The following is an 18,622-nucleotide window of genomic DNA, read 5'->3' as shown; positions in this document are numbered from 1 at the left end:
TGTTGCCATGTCAGCCACATCTCCCGCTGTTACCCTCTTCATCCCCACTGGTAGCAAAATAGGACCGTTTTGTTATTCAGATCACAAACCTGTGCTTCTCCACCCCTGTCAGCAATGTCCTGGGCCTTAAAAGAAGGGGTGTCCGGGGTTGTGGTGACGCTCCCCTGCGTGAGGGCAGTGGTAATGGACGGGCCAGTGTCTCCTCCAGGTTGTGAAATTATGCCGGGAGTGCCTGCAGAAGCAGGAGCCAGTGTTTGCCGACACCAACCTCTACACGCTGCGGATGCTGAGCACTGTTTCCGAGGTCCTCTCCTACCTCCAGGCCTTCGAGGAGGCCTCCTTCTACGCCAGGAGGATGGTGGATGGCTATATGTAGGTAGCAGTGCTGGGTCTCTGGAATGTACCCCGGAATGTATCTATTTCAGGGATGGCAAATAGACAGCACTCACGTTGCTACTTCCTCTTCCTGTAACTCACCCAGGCATCAGTAATCGATTGTGGTTCCCTTTATCTTTACGACTGAGCATTTTTACCACAGTACTTTGAGTAGTATAACCAGATCTTCAGGTCTGGTACCTGCGATGAAACCTATCTGTCATCTCTGGTCTTTCCCACATCCTCCAGCTCATCTATCACTTGGGCAGTGGCTTCTGCTTTTGGTTTTCTTAAGGCTAAGTCCCACTTGATTTTAAGTGCTTAGAAAGGTTTGTCTCTCCAGCAGTCAGCATAGGCAACCTTTCTTTTTTTAATGAATGAATGAATGAATGAATGAATGAGTGAATGAATGAATAGAAGAGGTGTTAGCCAAGCCTGCTTTCAAATTATAAAATGCAGAGCCCCTGCCTTCCCTCTGCCAATGTCTTCTCTTGCCTTCCATGTCCACATTGGCATGTGACTTTGTATCTTTGGCCAAATGAGTAAGTTGGCACAAGCAGGTTCCCTTTTTTTGCAAGAATGTTATTCATAAACAAAAGCCAGGAAAATAGTGCAATGCGCTAAAAGGAAACTATTAGGAGGGTGTGAAGGAGGTGAGAATATAGTTCTGTCCCAAGAAGGACATTCAAGTTCTTTTTATTCCCCTGAACTTCTGCTTTCCAGGAAGAGGGCTGGGGTGTCCCCGAGAGCTCCCTTCTTCCTGTTCTCCCATGCGGAGTCCTGACTCTTTTGCCCATGAGGACTTGGCTTCATGGCCCAGGGCAGAGTCTCAGCTCCCACAGCCTCACTGCATGGGGTGTTTGGTAACTTCTCCCCTTCTCTGTGGCTCAGTCCCTGCTCCACAGGCTGCAGATGCCTCACGGCACTGGTGGGAGAGCAGATGGACCAAGTCAATGAGGGTGCTTGGTAAGTTGTCAGATGCTGTGCAGATGTAAGGAAGGTTGGGATTATCTGTGGCAATTATTTGCTGTGTCCCCACAGGAAGCTCTACCACCCCAATAATGCCCAACTGGGGATGGCTGTGATGCGGGCAGGGCTGACCAACTGGCATGCTGGTAACATCGAGGTGGGGCACGGGATGATCTGCAAAGCCTACGCCATTCTCCTGGTGACGCACGGACCCTCCCACCCAATCACCAAGGACCTAGAGGCAAGTAGCATGTCAGGGCTGAGCTTCCTTTTCTGGTCCGAGCTCTCTCTACAGATGGGAGCTTGGTTCTGGACTCTGCTTTTTGGAAAGTCCATAGATTGCCCACTGGAGCAGAAGGAAATTCAGAAATGCTTTAGACCACTATCCTTGTTTTACATCTGAGCAAACAGGCCCCTGGAAGGGCCTAGCCTGGCCATAGTCCCATGGCGAGTGGATGGCAAAGTTGAGGTTTGAAGCCCGAGCTGTTCCAAGTGTGGATGGAGAAAGCCCACCCAGCAGTGTGCGTGCACCCACGTACGTTGCAAGACGTGCTGTGTGGAGTGGAGCTGGGGAGCGCGAGCTCTGGAATCAGACTGCTGGGATCAAACTCCAGCTTCACCCCTTTCCAGCTGTGTGAGCGCAGATATGGAATGTGTGCACCTCAGTCTCCTCAGCAGTAAAATGGACAAAAGGGATAGGGGTGTGATAAGGGTTCTGTGTGTTAATGTGTGAAAAGCACTCAGAATAGTGCCTAGCAAGTGGCATGCTCGTAATAATTGCTGTTTTCCTTTGTGCTTTAAAGGGCTGGTTTGTTTGAGGGTGATGGAGTTCAAAGGACTGTCCTCAGTATAGTACAGGGAAAGAGGATAGATTTTGGTGTCAAAAAATGGCTGAGAAGACTAACTTTATGCCTAGTATACTAAGCTTGATTGCTGTATCCTCAGCCCCTCAGTGATGCCTGAGAAATAGTGCTTGAGTAGAAATGTGGGAGCCTGGGGCTTTTCTGTATGTCACATACTATACTCTTCCTGATCCGTTGTGAAGTATGAAGGAATCTCACCTACTTTATGTATGAGGAAACTGAACCCTGAAGGGATTGCCACTTGCCTAAGGTCCCAGAATGTTAGTGGGGACCTGTGTGCAGGATCCAGGGTTCAAATCTAGGTCCCCTCTGGTCCGTTCCTGCAAACAAGCATTCTTTGCCAAGAACCTTCCCTCAAGCGACTCTCTTAGGGGTCTGACTCCTCTCCCTAACAAACCAAGCCCACTCCCAGGACATTAAGTCCCCAGAGGATGAGTGTGTGTGTGTGTGTGTGTGTGTGTGTGTGTCTGTGTCAGTGTGTATGACTGTATGTGTCTGTACGTGAGTATGTTTGAGTGTGTGTGAGTGTGTCCTCTGAGTGCGTGTAGCTGAATCTCAGTGACTGGGATTCATTTACTCTGTTGTCTGCCCTTTACAAAAGCACCAAGGTAGGTCGGAAGCCAGTATGTCCCTGTGGCCTGTTGTCACTGTATATGGCGTATCTGTGTCCCACAGGCCATGCGGGTGCAGACGGAGATGGAGCTGCGCATGTTCCGCCAGAACGAGTTCATGTACCACAAGATGCGCGAGGCTGCCCTGAACAACCAGCCCATGCAGGTCATGGCCGAGCCCAGCAGTGAGCCAACCCCGGCTCTGTTCCATAAGAAGCAATGAGGCCCTGTCTGGTGGGGGCGGGCTCCATGCCTGGGGAACTGGGGAGACATTCTGGAGGTAGTGGGTTTCTGGGAAGACCCTTGATGAGGATGTTCACTCTTGTTGCTGTGGGAATGTACTGTCCTGTGTTCCTCAGGTCATTTTGGTTCGTTTAAACTTAGTTCAGTTCAGCTGAACCCTAGCCCAGCCCCGCCTAGCTCAGCTTATCCTACCAATATTTATTGGGTGGAAAGCCCTAGGGATAAAGAAGCTTCAAATGTAGCTGGGGAAGCAAAATGTAAACAGCTAAAGCAAAGTGTAATAAATGCAGTGGTAAACCATATGGGGGGTGAAGTGGAGGGCATATGTCTGGTATGTGGGGGCGTGTGTATGCATTGGGAAGGGCATTATGGGAGAGGTGACATTTGGGGCGAGGGTGCAGGTACCTGGAGCCTCAGGAGGCTGTTCACTGATCTGCGTTATCTCTGGGGCTGCTGGTCTCACTTGGGGTCTGGAATACTCAGGTCTTATCCGACAAGGATGGGTGACGTCCGGTTTCCTCAGGTTAGTATGGAACTATGAAGAAGGTGCTCTGTTGGGACCATTTAGGTTCTACTCAGAGAACTAAAACCTCTTAGTAAACATGAGAATGTGGTGAATGTGCAGAAAGAGGTGTGGCTTTGCCCTAGCCACTGGAGGCCTCAGTTTAAGGTCTGGATTCCAAGTATTATTCAGAAACTCTTTCTAAAATACCCAGAAGGGGTATCTCCTTCCCTCACCTTCACTGCCAAGCCTTGATTCCCTGTGATGTGGGTGCCACTTGGACAATATCTGAGATTTTCCTGGCCATTGGCCAACTAGGATTAAAGTTGTAGCAGGGTGAAGCTGAGGGAGAAACTTGGAGACGCACACATCTGATGGTCTTGGGTTCAGCAGAATTGGTTTTAGGGAGTTTATTTGCCTACATGTGCCTGGATGGTCTTTATGAGCTTAGACCATCATAGACTTCCCAGTAAATTTCTGTTCTTAGTAAGGAATAATTATGATTTCCCTTGCTTAATTTCTTTCACTGCCCATGCCCTGGGACCTCTGCTCTTCTCACCAGGAAGAATGTCTAATCCAGACTCCACATGCCTAGGTTAGGATCTCCTTGGGGATGTGACCCACTTGCCATCATGTCCTGGGAGGTTGCTGTGGTTTCCACCCAAGAGTGAGGATCTTGAAATCAGCCAATCTAGTTGTCTTGTTATTTTCTGGGATTCTAGAATTCTCACCAATGTTTTAGGGGAATCCTGAAGCAAAGCTCTCCATTAGGGGGTGTCACCAAGTCTTCCAAACTGTGACCCCAGAGCTCTAGCTACCATCTGGAAGTGATCCCACCAAGCCCCATATTTGTCACCTCTGCCTCAAATGTTAGTTCCCCCATCCCCCGACTTCATCCTCAGAACCACCTGCTGCCTCCCTCTTAACCTCTCCAATGGCTCTGCAAATATGGCAAAAACTGGTCCAAAGCTCTGTGAGTGTGCTACTTTTTTGCAGAATACTCATGCCTGGCATTCAACTGTTCTTCAAGGTTATCCCCTTCTCTAGAAGCTTTCACAGGAAGACTGACTGTCTTCCAAGTCTTCATTCTAATAGGCCTAGAGATGGCACCAGCATTCTCCCAGGAACCTAGAGCACATTCAAATGATCACTCTCCCGCCTTCCTGTAGAACCGCCCTCCAAGCCTCTTCCCTTCTTTGTCACTGTCCTCTGTGTACCTCTCTGAACACAGGCACTTCTCCACACTCCTTGCCAACCTCAGCTGGCCTTTGGGTGCAGCCCGGAAGTGTTTCATGTGCCTCTCATTGGCTCTCTCTCCCTTTTGCCCAGTAACTATTTCAGGCCTTCATCTCTGTCGTGCAGTCTTGTACTTTCAGCAGAAGCTCATCTCCTGCTTCGCAGAGAAACAGAGGTCAGAAGATGGGACGCCCTCAGTTCTCTTCCCACGTTCATGCATGTCTTGTCTGTGCTTGACCTTCTTTCCCTCTTTCTCGTGTCAGTGGAATGGGAGCCCCTCTCCTCCCACAAAACTAACTCTCCACCTGTGCCCTGGACTCCTCTATTGTCCTCTGATGTCCTTGGGCCTTGCTTCACCTGTAATTCCCTCTCCACCCTGGATCCTGGATGTTCCTCCATCCCCTGCCTTCCTCGTCAACAAACATGCTGAGGCTTCTTTGATCATAATCTTCACAGCTGAGTATTTTTTTAAAAGGACTTGTCTCTCATAGTTATCATCTGCCTTTCTTCACTTTCCGTTTCTTCCTGAACGCACTGCAGGCTGGCTTCCTGAGCTCTACTAATATGGCTCCTACAAGGTCACCTCTGGCAGGGTACCTTCTCGTCCATATGTGGCTTCCCTGCATCAGGTGACACTCCCAACCCTTGATTTCTGGGTATCATTTCCTTGTGATGATCCTCTGATGTCCGTGGTTTCTCCATCTTCTTCCCCAACCCCGTTTCTCTACCTGCCGCCGATACATTGGCATTTCCTGGGGTTGGATTTGTTCTTTCTGGTTACTCTTGGTTCGTCCTTATCTCACTCTGCACACACTCCCTGCATGAGCCCGGCTAGGCCCTTTGTTGAATCACCACCTTGAGGCTGATGTTCTTAACTCTCTATTCCTAGACCTTGTTCTTGAGCTCCAGCCCCACATGCTCTCTTGAATGTTCTCCAGGCACATCGTGCTCGGCACATCCAAACTGAAACTCTCTCTTTCCCTTGTCCCCTCTCCCACATCTGTCCCTCACACCGCCCAAGAACACCTGACTTCTGTTCTAGCCTCTCACTTCCATTGCATCCTAGACACCAATCCGACCTGCTCACTCATGGGTCCCTGAGTGACTCATGCTCTCCTGGGCCTCTCTTTGAATTTTGAAACATTCTATCTAAAATATCTGTAACCTGCCAACTCCAGTTTGTCTTTCAACATCCAGTTAGGAAATCACCGCTTCGGTGAAGCCTTTCGCCAAGGCCTTAGCTTCTGCTGGCTACCTGTCTGAGTGTCTGATATCACCTTCAAACCTCCCACCAGAACACTCTCCTCATGGCATCACAGTTGCCTTTTTACTTATCTGCCTCCTCTATCAGATTGTGAACAGGAGCCGTGTCCCTTTATTTCTTTCTATCCCCAGAACCTAGCCTGCCTGGGTCCTGGAATATAGTAGGTGCTCTGTTAATGTGTGTTGAGTGAATGAATAAGTGAATGAACTTGCTTATCTCAGAGCAGAAGAGACATAAAACTGCATATTTTGAGTTTTTATGTTGTAGCAGTCAACAAAGGCCATTAAATCATCTGTATTTCCAAGCAAATGTGTGTGGCTTCTTTCTTTGTGACAGTCTATTAGAGCAGTGCTGTCTAATAGAACTTTCTGTGATGATGAAAATATATTGTGTCTGTGTCATCAAATATAGTACCCATTCGCAACATGTGACTAAGCTCTTGAAATGTATCTAGTGTGAGTGAGGAACTGAATTTTAAATTATATTTAATTTCAGTTTAAATAGACAATGTGGCTACTGGCTGCTGTATTAGACAATGCAGTTTTAAAGAATAGTGTACTTTTAAGATTATGGACACTGAGACCAGTGACATTCCTATGTCAGCTGGATGATGTAGGACTGGTGATTTCACCCAGGCCTCTTTCCTCATTTCTGCCTACCACACTGATTAGCTGTTGTGAAAGCCCTTTGAACAATGCCTGGCCCATCCTAAGTGCTCCAGGGGCACTCCAGCCATGCTTCTGTTGAGGATCCCTCCCCCTGCAGAGAATGTGAAGGTGGAGGGCAGACAGGAGCAGCAGTGGGCGGCCAGCTCTGCAGAGCTGACTGTGCCCTTCTCTTCCAGACTCTGCATTCAGCACCATCACATCGATAGCTCGATGTTGGCCATGGTGGGAATATTTATACTGGGGCAATCGGCTTAACTTTAGAAGAACACGTGAATTTTGGGGTGTTGTCCATCTATAAAAATGGAGTTTGCTACATGGAAGTAACAGAACGAAGAGTTAAAAACACCATTAAAGAAATCTTTCCTAACCCTGGGGTGAAATCTGCATTCTGAAGCTTGTGCCCCAGGACCATGCCTAACTAACCTAGGACCTCTGATTCCTCCCCTTCCGACTAAGCCACCGCTCACCGCACCACCAGTGTGTCGACAAACACCTGTATTTAGGGCCAGATACAGCCACGGCTTGGGCCAGTTGCTCAGGGTTTTCTTCTCTAAGGGTGCAGGAGGGAATCAGTAGAGTTGGGGCGCACAGCAGAGAGAATGGCGACATATGGGAGGGCAGTCAGAGGTGTGAGCTCCCAGCCCGAGGTGTGCACATGGTAACAGGTGATAACCTCCAGGGCACGAGGATGAACAGCACTTCTGGAAGCTCCCTCGCCCACTCCTGGTCCGGCATTACATACAAATCACCCAATCCGTTTGCATAAGGCCCCTGGGAGTACGTCATCAGTCTCAGAGAAGCCCCCCCCCCCGCCCCCAGCACAACTGGGGGCTGCCACGTGTGGTCGATAATCTGGCATGAACTTGTCCTCCTTGTCATCAGCCCCAGCTCAGCTTGGTCTGAGAACAGTCTGGTCCAGGCACAGGGCTACGGTTTCCCAGATGTCCTTAGGGGTCTGTGGCCTGTAGTTGCTGTAACAAATCACTACAACCTCAGTGGCTTAAAATAACACAGATTTATCATCTGATAGTTCTGGAGGTCGGAAGTTCAAAATGGGTCTCACACGGCTACAATGGAGGTGTCAGCAGAGCTGGGCTCCTTCTGGAGACTCTGGGGGAAGAATCTGTTTCTTGCCTGTTCCAGCTTCTAGAAACTTCTAGAACTAGGGCCCACCCTCCTTGGTCTATGGGCCCAGTCAGCAGCCTTATCACTCCTCCTCTGATCTTCCTGCCTTCCTCTTTCATTTACCAGGATAACTTGGGCCCACTGGGACAAGCCAGGATAATCTCCCCACCTCAAGGTCTTTACCTTAATGAGTCTTCCCTCCCTTGCATCACATTGCAGCCACATGCAATTTGCCTGCTTTCTCTTCCTCAGTCACCAAGACAGGGGTTGTAGGTGCTCACTAAGTGAACCACAGCCCTGTCTCACTGCCTTCCTCTGCCTGCCTGTCCCAGGCGGGTGTGGTGTGTGTGGAATCCCGTTAGAGACCAGGCACCTTCCTGGGTATGGCAGAGAGCCGGGGGAAGTGCGGGGACCTGTGACTTGAAGCAGCAGATAGTGTTCCAGATGTGTGGTTTGTGTCCTTCAGCGGCATTCGCATTTAGCCTCGTAGGCTGGTTCTTTGTCCTTATGCACCATCTAGCTTGTCAGGGTGTGTTTCTTGTGGGAAATTTTGTCTTGCTCACAATGGTAGGTGTTCAGGCCCTTCATACTGCTCATAGCTGAACTCATCATTTCCCTCCAAACCTCCACCAGCATCCACCTAGTTCCCTAAGATCTGGGCTATTATTACTATTTTTTTTTAAGATTATTTATTTATTTATTTCACAGACAGAGCACAGTAGACAGAGAGGCAGGCAGAGAGAGAGAGGAAGGGAAGCAGGCTCCCCGCTGAGCAGAGAGCCTGATTGCGGGGCTCCATCCCAGGACCCTGAGATCATGACCTGAGCCGAAGGCAGAGGCTTTAACCCACTGAGCTATTAGGAACCTCCCTCTCCTTCAGCCCCTGTAACGGGCTTCTGAGCCAGTCTCTTCAGCCCAACATCTCTCCAATTCTGAAAACAGTACCGACTCACTCTCTAGAGACTCCGCTCTGCACCATGAGGGGCACAGGAGGCTGCTCAGGACAGGCTGACTGAGGACCCAGCCTGGCCCTATCGTGGGGCAGCGTTCCCCGAACCATGATGGGTGTGCTGGCAAATATTTAATAACAGTGTTGAGAAGAGCCCAGATTTGTGACACGTGCTGATTTTTATGGAATACATATATACCCTCACCATGGCCAACACTGAAGCTACCGAGCTGTATGTTAAATTGGGAGCTGGTTCTAGCTGATTCCCGCATACCACTGGATGTGACCCAAGATAGGCAACTGGACTCTTGCCAGAGCCCTTCTGAATTGGAGGAGGAAGAGTCCCTGCTCTTCTCAGGGAACACAGCTCTCAGTGTGTGACCCGGAGGTGCTGCTAGTGGTACTCACTGTATTTGGAAAGTTCTGGGAGAACATAGCTAGCGTCCAGGGAGAAAAAGGATGGGATAAGAAGAGAGAACTATTGGTAACATTGTTGTAAGACTTTGAACCCACCTGTTCTTTCCACTTCTGAGTCAGTGACCACCCTCTTCACCCCACCCGACTTTAATTTTAGTCTAAGTATTTTTTTTTTTTCCATTTGGGACTGAAGGAATTCCCACTGTGCTAGTTTGTCTCTGTTTACCTTACATCTCATCTCCACCCATCTCTGCCCTGCTCTGTGCCCAGAAGGCTGATCGCTGCTTTCTTGTTCAGCCCATGGGAGGACCCAGTAGAAGAAGGGAAGACAGAAGGATGGAGAGGTGGCATGTTACTCCCCACAGCGGCCCCCCTTTCCTGCCCCCTCTCTGCCTACCCAGGGTTAAGCTCCTGCTGGGTAGCTCTCCAGTGGCTCCAGTGCTCAGTGAATTCAAGTAATGCAGCTCCCCACGTTGTCCCTTCAGGCCTGTGGTTGGTAATGGCTTTCCGTGGATGCTCGGCCCTGGGTGCCTCACCTACCTTGTGGGCTCCCTTTACTCAAACCACACCTGTGTAAATAGTGCCTCCATTAAATTCTCATCAGGAGAACCCTTTTGAGTGAGGCTTATTTCCTGCTGATACATCCCTGACATGTATCTGTCCGATGAGCTTCTTACTTCACAGGCAGTGCTTTGGTTCAACCCCCACATCTCTCATCTGGGCCATTGCCACAGTCTCTTAATGGTGCCTCTGTATTCAGCCTTGACCCTTCCATTGGTCCTTGACCTCATGGCCAGAATAATTCTCTGCAATGCATTTAGTATTATGTTATTCTTGAAGCTAAAATCTCTTCAGTGATTGCCCACTGTCTCCAGGATCGAGTCCAGACTGCGTACCAGAGTGAAAGAATGTTCACAAAAGAGACTCTGTGTCTTCTCTCTGCCTCATCTTTTGCCAGGTCTCCATTTATACCACGCCTTCCGGCCAGGCAAACATCCTCGAATGCTTTGAGAGTCAGCTGAAATGTCTGGAGCTTGTACCCACTGGGATCACAGCAGGGGTCATACTGTTGCCATGATGGATTATGGGTTGATCTCCACCTCCCAGGACAGCAAGTCTCCAAGGGAATCATCGTCAGAGCTTAGCACTGCCGAGTCCTGATTTGACTGAATGAGGCCAGGTTGTGTGGAGAAGATACATTTAATTTGATTTCTCCATGTCTACCCCATACTGGCTCCATGAAATCCTAGAAAATCATGGGGTGGCCAGTGCGCCTCTAGTATATATAGAAAAAGTACTCTGAAGATTGAATATTGATTAAGTTAGACACTCCACCCCCCAAAATCATTTCTTTACCCTAACGGGAATCAGTTTTTTAAGAAGAAGATAATTGGGGGCGCCTGGGTGGCTCAGTGGGTTAAGCCTCTGCCTTCGGCTCAGGTCATGATCTCAGGGTCCTGGGATCGAGCCCCACATGGGGCTCTCTGCTCAGCAGGGAGCCTGCTTCCCCCTCTCTCTCTACTTGCCTCTCTATCTACTTGTGATCTCTCTATATATACCAAATAAATAAAATCTTAAAAAAAAAAAAGAAGAAGATAATTGGAAAAGTCTACATTTGCATGAATATAGATGCCGAAACTGGCTCTTTACAAATCAATCAGCACTTGTGGGTACAGAGTGTGCTCTGTTGTTGGGATGCCCATAGGACAGGTGGAGAGAAGGGGGGAGGGTCAGGAGGGGAGGAGGTCAAGGCAAAAATAGCTGATACCATCAACAGCTGTTTATTCAATTTATTTAAAATTGACTTCAGGCCCAAAGTTCTCTGGGCACCTATACAAAATCCAAATGCAGCATAAAATTAAATTTCTTTTTCGGGCATAACACACAAACAATCCCCTCCAAAAGCAAGACTTGTTCCCAGGAGAAGATCTCAGTTAGGAGGAGGCTTTGGGAATGTTGTCAGATCCCAAGAGGCCTGGTTGAAGAGACCCTGTTTCTACTACATCCCTCCCCCTGTGTAGCTCCTCAGCTGTGTGGTCCTTGGAGACCTCTCCTCTCCGTGCCTCTTCATCCGCTCACAGATGCTTCTCTGGGCATAACAGCGGCTGCTAATGGTCTGGAGGTCAGATCCAACTGCAGCTCTCTCAGGAATCCAAGGGGCAGTAATGACATGCCTTGTTAGGATGGCACACGCATCATTTTTTAAAAAAGATTTTATTTATTTGACAGAGAGAGAGAGCATGCACGCACACACCCAGCAGGAAAGTGGCAGGCAGAGGGAGAAGATTCCCTGATGAGCAGGGAGGCTGATCCGGGGCTCGATCCCAGGACCCTGGATCATGACCTGAGCTGAAGGCAGACACTTAACAGACTGAGCCACCCAGGCACCCCCACATGCATCATTTCATCTGCTCTTTACCCAAGCCACAGGAGAGGTATTGTGTTGACCAGTTTACGGATGAGAAAACAATGGTCCAAAATCACGGGTTAGTTAATGAGAACCTTATCTTCCAGTCCACTTTCTTTTTTTTTTTTTAGAGAGAGAGAGGGAGAGAGCACGCAAGTGTGGGAGTGGTGGACGGGGAGGAGCAAAGGGAGAGAGAGAAACTTCCTGCCCCGGACATGGAGCCCAAGGCAGGAGGTGAGGGTCTCAATCTCAGGACCCTGAGATCACAACCTGAGCCAAAACCAGGAGTCTGACACTCAACCAATTGAGCCATCCAGGCGCCCCTAAATCATATACTTCTAAAAAAAGCCATGGCTCATTAAAAAAAAAAATTCCACATAATTAGTTCCTTGCAGAAATTCAATATAAATAATGCAAAAAGTTCTCTTGACTTCCTACACCAAAGGCGATGGCTATTATCTGGTGTTCCAACAATCTGTGGCCATATACATGCATGTATATCTATGTAAATAGATAATCTTGTTTCGTATTTTAACAAAATTTACATGATATTGTACAGGTGATACTGTTCAGAAACTCGCTTTTTTTTTTTTAAAGCTTTGTCTGAGAGAGAGTTCTATGACAACACTTAGAGACCTACCTCGTACCTCTACTCTACCACGCATTATTTCCAAGTATGACTATACCACGATTTATCTAACCTTTTCTTACTCCTGAGAATTTTTTTCCAGTTTTTGGCTATTGTATCCTTTATATGCTATTTTTTTTTTTTTTTTTTGGTATGTGTTCAAACATTTCTCTAGGGAGACATACAACAATGGTATTGCTAGGTGTTAGAGAATTCACATTGAAAATATTAGTGGGTATTGTTAAATGGCACACCACATAGGCTGTAACAATTTTCATCTGTACCACGGATGCGAGAGTCATTCCTCACATCCTTTCAAACACTCCCTGTTATCAACCCTTTCACTTTTTACTAGTTTGATTTGTAAAATGGTGTCTCATCTTACCTCCCTCCTCCCTGATTACTTTGAGACTCAGCCTACTTCACGCTGTGAATTACCCATTAATATGCTCACCCCACGTTCCCACTGACTCGCTGGGCTTCTTACTGGTTTTGATATTCTATTAACCTCAGTTATGTAAGTCGCAAATGTTTCTCCCACTTTTTTGCTTTTTTTTGGAAACTGTGTTTGTAGTGTCTCTTTTCATGCAAAACTTTATGTTTTTGAGGTACTAGTATGAATCAGTCTTTTCCTTCGTGGTTTTTTGCACCTTCTTTAAGAAGGTCTATACATCGATATATACTTGTTTATCTACAGTATCTATTTTTAATATTTCCCATTTATTCATTTAGCTCTTTAGTTCATCTGGAATTTATCGACAAGCCATCGAGAAGAAAAGATTTTTTTTAAAACAAAGTTCGCTTTATTACATTAATTTTACACAGTAAAAGAATATGAAGTGCAGACTTGTTTAAATTCTCTTGCTGACTCTCTTGAAGACAATGTCACCCAATGTCATGGTCTGAAAGTAAAAAAAAAAAAATCATAAAATGTTCATCTGATGTTCAGTTGTAAAAGGTAATGAAGGCTACAAAATCATCCCAAATATGCTAGCATGCGAAAGAACCCAAAGATTTCTCTGTTTTCTGTTAGATCAGAGGAAGGGCGGGCGATCTTTTCTAAAATCCCATGCCAGGTCTTTTCCACTTCACTTCCTCATATGAAGAACTGTCCTGCCTTTTAGCAAATGCCTTTCTATATCGATGGCTGTGAAAGCAAGACCGTCCAAATGAGTCCAGTTCAATCCAATTTCTCGAAGTTTCATTGAGTGCCTACTATGTGCCAAAGGAGCCCTTTAACTTCAACAGCAATGGAGTGGAATGAAAATATCTAGGTTTGAACCCTGGTTCTATAGCTCATTAGCCGGATGACCTTGGACAGGTCAACCTATCTATTAAATCCCTCATCCTGCCTCCCTCACAGCTGAGGGGATGATTAGGGGAGATATCAAAAGCATATCCAAACAGACAAAAAGCCTATCAAAGGACTTTGGCCGGAACTGAGACCAGGACAGGCTCGTTTCCCTCCACCCTGCTGGTACCTTCTTCCTGCTGTGCTCTGAATGTGCCTGGCAGGGGTGGGGACAGCATGTTTCCTTGCTGACCTTCACACTCTACCTAGTTGAGGGATTTTCCCACTTGAACAAGGAGTGGTGTGACAGACCCTTGGGTAGTGTTCTGCCTTCTGTTACTCCCCAAAGCACTTTCTGTGAGCAAAGAAGATCCAGAGGACCCTCCTTTTCTGCTAGAGAAACACTGTGCTATTCACCCCCAAATCAGGGACAGGACATGGCTGACTATCAGGCACCAAGGAGGATTGCCCATCTGGAGAGTGCCACTCAGCTAAGCAGAGAGCCCGATGCGGGGCTCGATCCCAGGACTCCAGGATCATGACCTGAGCCAAAGGCAGAGGCTCAACCCACTGAACCACCCAAGCACCCCTTGGGGAGTGCCACTCATAAGCTGCCATAAAATTGCTCCGAATATGATTCTCCTTGTAAAAGCCTGTGAGCAAGTCTTATGGCTACATCCCAGTGGAGACTGAGAAAGGTGAGTCATGGGGCGCCTGGGTGGCTCAGTGGATTAAGCCGCTGCCTTCGGCTCAGGTCATGATCTCAGGGTCCTGGGATCGAGCCCCGCATCGGGCTCTCTGCTCCGCAGGGAGCCTGCTTCCTCCTCTCTCTCTGCCTGCCTCTCTGCCTACTTGTGATCTCTCTCTCTGTCAAATGAACAAATAAAATCTTTAAAAAAAAAAAAAGAAAGGTGAGTCACGCTGGTGGCTCTGAAGGACCTTGTCTCTCCTTGTACAAAGCACCCACTTACCCATCCCATGTGGGTATAGGTGAGGAAAGGGGGATAGCAATGAGGGGAGAAGGAAGAGGGGGAGGCTAGCCCACATCCACTCCAAGACGGTCCTAAGTATACCAGCCCACAACATCTCTAATGGGAGTGGCTCCCTGTAGGATTGCACAGTGCACGGCTGGGGATGACAGCCCCGGGTGACAGGCCCCGCTCAGAGGAGCCCTCGTTCTGCCATTCTCTGGCTCTTTGTTGCCTCAGTTTCCCCACTTAGAAAAGTCAGGGTGGTGGGAAGATAGAGATCATGTGTGTAAACTACCTAGTACATCATGGGTCCTCAGTAAGTGGTAGCCAAGGTCGAGCACAGGAAAGGTGGTGGGGAAGCTGCACCTCACCCTGACTTCTCCCTTCCCCTCAAGCGTGGGGAGCCACCAGCTCAAAGTGCCAACTCACGTTGGTGATCACATCGCCATTGAGTTCGGTCACGGACTTGATGCCTTTGAAAGTTGTCACCAGTTTATTGTCACCTTCCATCTGGACCACCGCCTGCAGGGGAGAGAAGAGACGAGCTGTGAGGAAAGTCTGGGGACGGAGCAGGACTATTGCCAGTAACACGGGCTCCCCACTCCCGCCCAGGTCCTGGCTGACAACAGCCAAGCAAGCCACGTAGGTCCCCCAGTCCTCTGGATTAAAGACAGGAGGTTCATTTAAAAGCTAAAGAAAATGCCAGGGCTCTTTGATCAAACTTTTAATTTATGGTACGTGAACTAGAAATGAGCGTAGGACACCTAAGTGGTTTCAAATGCAGGCACTAAGATAAAACTGGAAAAATCCCAATTCTCCAAACCAATGGACAGAGGAAATAGCAAAATTCCATACACTAGCCGGTTGGGAGAACACCTATCTAGCTGTGGTATGTGTTCCTTCCAGCACACTTTATCGCGTATTGTGGTCTCTTTTTCGAGCTTTATGCATCCAGGAAGAGATAGCAGAAACCCAGCAGGAACAGAAGAAACTGGCCAAGGTTAAGAATGTGCCTCCAAGATGGACAACTGGAAAAGGCCTGTGGTAAAACCCACAATGGCCTGCCCGTTCCTACCGACATATCAAGAGAATTTCCCTCCTAAATTTTATCACACATTTCCTGGCTTGTAATGTCATAACTGGGAAAGCAGAAATAAAAGTCTGTCAGTAGAGGTAAAAAGACCAACACACTGAGGCCAAGGCACAAAGTTGTCGAGATTGGGAGGGGTGAAGACAGCTGCTCTGTGGTGTTGGCTGTGCTAGGTGCGTGGCGTTTCCCAGGGAGGAAAAGAAGTCTCTAGTGGGCACCCCACTGCCTCTGATCTCTCTGCCATCATCTTCTGGCCATTTCCACAGTGCCCCCACCCCAGCAATCAGTGCACACCCTGAGCCACAGCAGAGTGATGCCACCTTGCCCACTGCCTTCTGTCAGGGAGGGGAGGCTATGCCCATTTTACAGATGCGGTACCTGAGGCCAGGGGCTCAGTGACCTCTGAAGGCTTGGTCTGAGGGCCTGCCCAGGGCCTGGGTATTCTGGTGTTCTTGGTGTTGCCAGCACCTCCTCCAGGAAGTCTCTGCCCATGACCAGAAACTGTAGGCTCAGCAAGGCTGGTTTACTTTGGGCTCAAGGATGACATCGCAACAAGAAGGACATCCTTGGAGCTTCGTCCCTGAAGCTGTTTGGTCTCTCTGGCTCCCACCGCAGAAGTGGAGCCACAGATAAGGTATCTGTGGTGGGAACTGTGAGGTGGGAGCCTGGCAGGATGAAGCCCTGGGGCCAGGTTCAGGGAAAGTTCTAGAAGCAGAGGGTGGTGTGAGGGGGCACCTCCTACCTTGACCTTCTCCCCAGTCATGGTCTCCAGCTCACACTCTTCCCCCAAGGTGAATTCATTTTGGATCACTTTGGGCCCCGTGGTGATGGTGAGCTTGAAGTGCTTTCCATTCTGCACAATTTCTGACACCCCCTTGATGTCCTTCCCCTTCTGGATGAGTTCGTCAGGCAGACCTGGTGGAAATCATTTGAGATTCAGAGATGAGCAGAGGTGGGAGCTGCAGGGCAGTGGTCACAGAGAAACTCTGTGGCGTGGAATCAGATAGGGAGGGGCCGTGTCTCCCCAGAGGCCAGAGGCCCGGACTGAGTCCTGTGAGCAACATGGGCTTGGGCCTCTGGAAGGAAAGGTCGGTGTCCTGACTCGGCCCGACCTGGCGGTCCACTGGTTCACTGTTGGGGGTTATAAAAGAAGACACTCCTGTGTCCTGAGGAACCTTTACTCTAGCAAGCGCCCTGGTTCCCGCTCGCTCTCCTATCTCACGCCAGACCTTGCTCTGAGTGTCAGTGTTTCATTCCACACCCAGAGTGACCACACAGTTTGTGTTCCGGCCAGGTCCCTCCTGAGAGTGAGAGGGGGAGCTATGAGTAATATGCCAGGACAACACGGGCCAGCCAGACAGCGCCCGGCGATCCTGCGGCCACGGGTTCCCCCCTCGACCTCTGCTGTCGAGGCTCTTGAGGAAGGTGCAGGGGGACTCCCTTGCCCTGGGACAGACCTTTACACATTTCAGGGCACAGGTACGCTGTCCTACGAAGTGAGGCCCGTGTGTTGGCTGGGGGCGGGGGGGTGTTGCTGAGTAAGGGACTCGCAACAGAGGTGGCGTGGCACCCTGTAGGAGAAGAGCCTAGCTCTCAGCTAGCCCTGGAGGTCCTCCTCTCTCTGCCTCTGCTGTCTTCCCCACACTCTTCCCCGTTGGCACCCTTCTTTGTCCCACTCCCTCTTTCCTCATAGGATTCCCTCTACCTGGAGCACGTTCCCCTCACCCCGTCTCCTAGGGACCGCTTGCTCACCTGCCAAGGCCCAGCCGAGGCTCACCTTCACCGTGAGCAAGCCCCCCTTTGTGCCCTCCCGTGAGCCCCTCATCATTCTGTGCATGACTCCGGGGGGGCACAGAGGAGTAAAGTGGGGTCTCTGAAACCAGCATCCACTTCGTATCCCAATGCAAATGCTTCCTACCTGTGTGACCTTGGTCTGTATTACTTAACCTTTCTAGGCCTCAGCTGTCTTGACTGTGAAATGGGAATGATATTACTACCCAACTCAGAGATTTTTCGTGACAGTTCAATGGGATATTGTATATTAAGACTTCGCACAGTGCCTGGCAGTGAGTCAGGTTCGGAGATGCTTTACTGTATTTATCTCTTCTTTTTTTCCATCTCTAAACTGTGAGTTGGAAATGGGGCTCATTTCCAAGTTATCTGTCTCCCTGGTATCCATCCAGCACAGTGAGCAGCATATGGTTGGCCCGAGTCAATGTTTGTTAGAAGAAGGAATGAATGAATGAATGAACGAATGAATGGATGAATGAATGGGAGAGGGAGGTCACACAATGAGGGACCAGCAGAGATTGCCTATAGAATGGCCTTGTCCAGTGAGTAATAGCACAAGCTGCAAATGACTACAAAAATCCTATGCATCACATGGCGTCTGGTCTGTACAAAGCCTGGAACCTTCCTCCCATCCCCGAATCGAGACTCTGATGAGCTACCGCCAACTGGGCCAGACACTCGCCGCCATGACCCCCACCCTTGGTGCCTAGCCCAGCACTCACCAACGGCCTTCATGAAGGCCTCGAAGTTTTCCTGGCTCTGCAGTTGGTACTTGCCGGAGAAGCTCATGGTGGCGACAAGCCTGGCTCCAAGCGGACTGGCAGCTCTGCTGGCTGGGCTGCCCAGTGTGGGCTGATTTATAGGGGCTCCTTCCGCTTCGGATGTTGGACATAGGTCAGCCGCTGTCGACTCCTTTACGGCCAGGTTCAAACATTAACTGCTAAGAGCAATGGTCAATGATAAAAAAACAGGATGGGCACAGCAGAGGTTTGCTCTAATTCAGCAAACATTAGTGGCTGTCCATTAAGTGCAAAGCCCTAAGTTCCTATAGCCTTTAATGTGCCAATCCTCCGCTAAATGTGCGTGTGTGTATGTGCATGTGTGCATATCTGTACACGTACGCACGTGCCTGTGTGCCCAGAGATGTGTGCTTATAAATGTATGTGTGCGCCCATATCCATGTGTGTACTTAGATCTAGACACAAAGAAAAATGCTGAAGAA

General features: G+C 49.0%; 2 protein-coding genes across 5 annotated transcripts in view; one reads left to right on the top strand and one right to left on the bottom strand.

Annotated features, from left to right (window-relative positions):
* Window positions 1–6,351, top strand: part of SMYD1 (SET and MYND domain containing 1) — a 48,314-nt gene extending 41,963 nt beyond the window's left edge. For all 4 annotated transcript variants that reach the window (XM_045979127.1, XM_045979126.1, XM_045979129.1 and 1 more), the window contains 3 exons: window positions 209–372; window positions 1,417–1,585; window positions 2,883–6,351. In XM_045979127.1, coding sequence (XP_045835083.1) covers window positions 209–372; window positions 1,417–1,585; window positions 2,883–3,041 — 492 coding nt within the window. In that variant the 3' untranslated portion in view covers window positions 3,042–6,351. The remainder of the gene's footprint in view (window positions 1–208; window positions 373–1,416; window positions 1,586–2,882) is intronic.
* Window positions 6,352–13,037: 6,686 nt separating this feature from the next.
* On the bottom strand, window positions 13,038–18,278 carry FABP1 (fatty acid binding protein 1). The gene is made up of 4 exons (XM_045979968.1): window positions 18,123–18,278; window positions 16,352–16,524; window positions 14,949–15,041; window positions 13,038–13,159 (listed from the first exon to the last, which is right to left on the bottom strand). Exons 1-4 carry the CDS (start codon window positions 18,187–18,189, stop codon window positions 13,109–13,111), a joined length of 384 nt encoding a protein of 127 aa, XP_045835924.1. The 5' UTR covers window positions 18,190–18,278; the 3' UTR covers window positions 13,038–13,108.
* Between the last annotated feature and the right edge of the window lie 344 nt (window positions 18,279–18,622).

Source organism: Meles meles, chromosome 15 (genome assembly GCF_922984935.1).
Source record: "Meles meles chromosome 15, mMelMel3.1 paternal haplotype, whole genome shotgun sequence".
In the NCBI taxonomy this organism is placed as follows: domain Eukaryota; kingdom Metazoa; phylum Chordata; class Mammalia; order Carnivora; family Mustelidae; genus Meles; species Meles meles.
The sequence above is the reverse complement of the archived record's forward strand: the minus strand, read 5'-3'. Positions and strand labels throughout refer to the sequence as shown.